Source organism: Apaloderma vittatum, unplaced genomic scaffold, assembly GCF_000703405.1.
Source record: "Apaloderma vittatum isolate BGI_N311 unplaced genomic scaffold, ASM70340v1 scaffold1606, whole genome shotgun sequence".
NCBI lineage: Eukaryota > Metazoa > Chordata > Aves > Trogoniformes > Trogonidae > Apaloderma > Apaloderma vittatum.
In genome coordinates this window covers 1-3,474 of record NW_009722069.1, presented here as the reverse complement: position 1 = coordinate 3,474, position 3,474 = coordinate 1, and the positions used below count along the sequence as shown (strand labels likewise).

At 46.3% G+C, this 3,474-nt stretch overlaps 1 protein-coding gene across 1 annotated transcript in view; it reads left to right on the top strand.

Annotated features, from left to right (window-relative positions):
- The window catches only part of CWC25 (CWC25 spliceosome-associated protein homolog (S. cerevisiae)), a gene marked incomplete at its 5' end in the record, with an annotated part of 5,346 nt that extends 2,622 nt beyond the window's left edge, over positions 1-2,724 (top strand). The window contains 4 exons of the mRNA XM_009871605.1: positions 173-363; positions 894-980; positions 1,583-1,744; positions 2,610-2,724. Of these exons, the coding sequence (XP_009869907.1) occupies positions 173-363; positions 894-980; positions 1,583-1,744; positions 2,610-2,724 (555 nt within the window). The remainder of the gene's footprint in view (positions 1-172; positions 364-893; positions 981-1,582; positions 1,745-2,609) is intronic.
- Between the last annotated feature and the right edge of the window lie 750 nt (positions 2,725-3,474).

Genomic DNA, 3,474 nt, shown 5'->3' with positions numbered 1-3,474 from the left:
GTCGTGTAGAAAAAATCTTTTTAAAGCAGCTGTTAGTGAGAACCTAGAAATTGAGATAAGTAAACACAAACTCCTGCCTGTGCTTAGCCTAGTCTGAGACCTCCTCTGGGATCATGCTTTGTTGTTGTGCTCTTACAAGATGTGTTTCCTGAAAGAGACTTTGGAATTCCAGGTGAGAGGCTCTGACCAGAGCCACTGGTCTCGGAGCTCCCCGGCTGCCGGCCAGGAGAAGATCACCCAAAAGCACCGGGATCGCTCCAGGTCCAGGAGCCAGTCCCGCTCTCCTCAGAGACGCTCTAGCAAGAAGAATTCGGAACAGCCTGGATACAGGGAGTCAAGATCTCCTTCTAGACACAGTAAACAGTGAGCGTGGCTATCCTGCGTAACGTAAATGTACAGCTGCTGGTGGGGGGGACTTCTCTAGAAACAAAATCCTTCTTCTTCAGTCTCCTTCTACCACTTCAGCCATGGTGCTGCGCAGCTGTGGGTGTAAAAGCAGGAGCTGTGCGATTGTGGGAGAGTGCAGAAGCACATGGGCCAGCGCCTGGAGCGGACACGCTGTCTGCCACAGCGCTCCTAGTTTGGGACACGCTTTAATTATTACTTATGTCCGTGCTTTATTTGTGCTACTGATGCTCTTAGAAAAGGTATTTATAATTGTTGATACTAAACGCTGATAAAATCAGGTAGCACGTGTTTATTGTTTGCTGGGGAAATAATTAAAACTAAGTAAAAATCCATGGAAATTTACAGCGTATTAAAGTCGTTAGAATTTGTTGTCAGAGTGGACAGTCCTGCAGCGATGGGAGATGTCTTGGTTTCAGAATGTATACAACAAATCCAGGGAAAGTTTACATTTGTCTGTCCTAATTAAGGGTATTCTGGCATTACAGACACAGCGATCGGGAGGAGAAAGGGAGGGCTAGAAGCCCTTCTCCTAAAAAGAGCTATCGCCGACAGCACGCGCCGGGTTACACGAGGTAAGCCAGATCTTGTCCGTGCGCTTTGGGATGGAAGTTGCCCTGGTGATTGTGAAACAGCTGGATGTAATCTCTGAACCAAATTTTATTCTGTTAATTAAGCGGATTGGATCGGATGTCCAGCGAGTTGGGCAGAGAGTCCTAAGTGCTCCGTTTGGTGCTCTCGAGCTCGATTGTTAGTTAACACCTTGGACAGCTTCCCAAACCAATTCCCAGCGCTGCTGGTTCTCCGTGTGTCTCACGTCGCTGTGCAAGGCAGTAATGGGAAGTCAGTCTTTGTCCCACAGACTGTTAATTAGAAGCGTTCTGTTTCACTGTCGTCAGGAAAATATGACCTCAACAGCATCATCTCACCAGTCAATTAAAAACAAGAAGGCTGAAAAGAGGGAGGAAACAGACTCTTGCTAGGGACGTGGCAGAGCAGAACATTTTGACATGTGCTTACAAGCTTTGCTGATTGGCTCCCAAAGGAAAAAAATGTGCTTAACACCCCTAGTTCTGTGGATTCTAAATTGTCTTAAAGAATAGAAAGCAAGAGGAGTATGGAGTATGGGGTACAGCGTGCTCTTGATTCACAGCAGTGGTGTTTTCTACACAAACAGAAAGATCTCTCCAGAGGAACTGGAGCGTAAACGCCAGGAAATGATGGAAAATGCCAAGTGGCGGGAAGAGGAGAGAGCAAACAACCTCAGGAAACACCGAAAGGAGGAGGAGCTGGAGCGAGAGCTGCAGAAACTCGATTCCCACGATGGGAAGTTCTTCAAGTGAGTGTCTTTTATCATCTGCTTTTTCATTCAAGGGAAATAGAGGCCACAGCTGCTGAGGAGGAGTGAGTGATGGTCTCCACATTTCAGATGTTTCAGATTAGGGTGTACGATCAGTCTCTGCTGTGTTGTACAGTAGAACGAGGGTCATCTACCATTCCCAAGTTCTCTTCTTAACCCAAAAGAGAGCTATTTAATTCTTGAGGCTGCCAGAGCTGGGATCCCATAAAGGTAGCTTCAAATCACGATATATTTTCTCTGTGAGGAAGAGTTCTTGCAGAGTGAGGTTTTTGTGTGTTTCCTGGCGCAGAAGCGACTGGTTGAGCTAATGAACGTGGTGTTTATCGGCATGTCGTTTGAAGAGGGAGATGGGCCCCTTTGGAAAAGCACAGCAGGTTGATCTGAAGTAGTAAAAAGAAGTAAAAGGGTCACAAGGGTCCCTTCTCCCTCCTGTAGCCACTGCAGTCATTTACAGCACCAGCTCCGGCGTTGGGGCTCCCAGAGGAGCGCAGCCCTCAGTTCAGGAACACGTTGCTTTTCCCTCCTTCGCTTCACAGAAAGCAACCAAGTCCCCCGTGGCGGATGCATTTGTAATTAATGATTGGTTATATTTGGAAGATGGAGGAGACTTGAGAGCTACTGAAAATATATTTCTGAGCGCTGACCTTAAATAAGACATTGAATCTGTTACAAGCCAAACTAAAAGGTACCCAGTCCTCCCAGTGCAGACTTTAACAGGAAATAATCTGCTGTATCCTGTGTTAGATTAATTTAAATATGTGGCTCAGGGATGGCAAATCCTGCTAGAAATAGTGTAATGTTTGGAAGAGATTCTGAATTCTTTCTTTGGTTGAATTTTCTACAGCCGCTTAAAATTAGAGAGCGCATCAACTTCCAGCCTAGAAGATCGGGTGAAACGCAAAATCCACTCCCTTCAGAGAACTCCTGCTGCCTTGGAAAAAAACTTTATGCAGAGATGAAACTTGTTCTTCCTCTGCTCCTGTGCAGAAGTTAAATGGACGCTTATTCCCAAAGGTGAGAGACCTCCAGCAGCAGCCTCGCTGCTCTCCGCACGAACAGTTACCATCTCCCAAAGAAGTGCTGGATTTCTGCACTGCAGCCTGCAGCATGTTCTGGACTTCTGGTGGTGTGAATACGTTTGTAATGAGTATGACCTTGCAAGCAAACCTTTGCTGGAGAACTCATGAACCTTTGTATTCTGTTTTTAACGTGTTGCCAGCTCTTACCCTTCCTCTCTCTCCACCCCTTGACTGGCATAATTTTTGTATGTCGTTATTACCAAATTAAGCCAGGTGATAACTGCTTTCTACATTGGGCAGAATGTCCGAGCTCTTTATACGACGGAGCAGAAGACCTATTTTTGTTAGTCTTTAGAAATCGGAGCAGAACAGAGTTTAGTTTTGTGGAATTTGCTAAAAGCTACAAGAGTGATGGACAAAAACCGCTGCTCGGTTCCATCACCGTTGCAGGTGGGGGTGGGGGGGGGGGCGTTAGCCGAGCCTGCAGGATGCCTGTAGCCACCAGTTGGTTGCTCACAGGTTTGGGTGGTGGTTGGAGCTGCTCCGGAGGGAGAGGAGGTGAGCAGAGCAGAGCGGGTGTTTCTCTGCCATTTTTGTAATGTAAGTAATGTGTATATGTACAGCACTGTAGATTTTCCTTTTTTCGCTTCCCTTTTCTTTTTAAATTAAGAAACTTTACTGTGGTTTTTA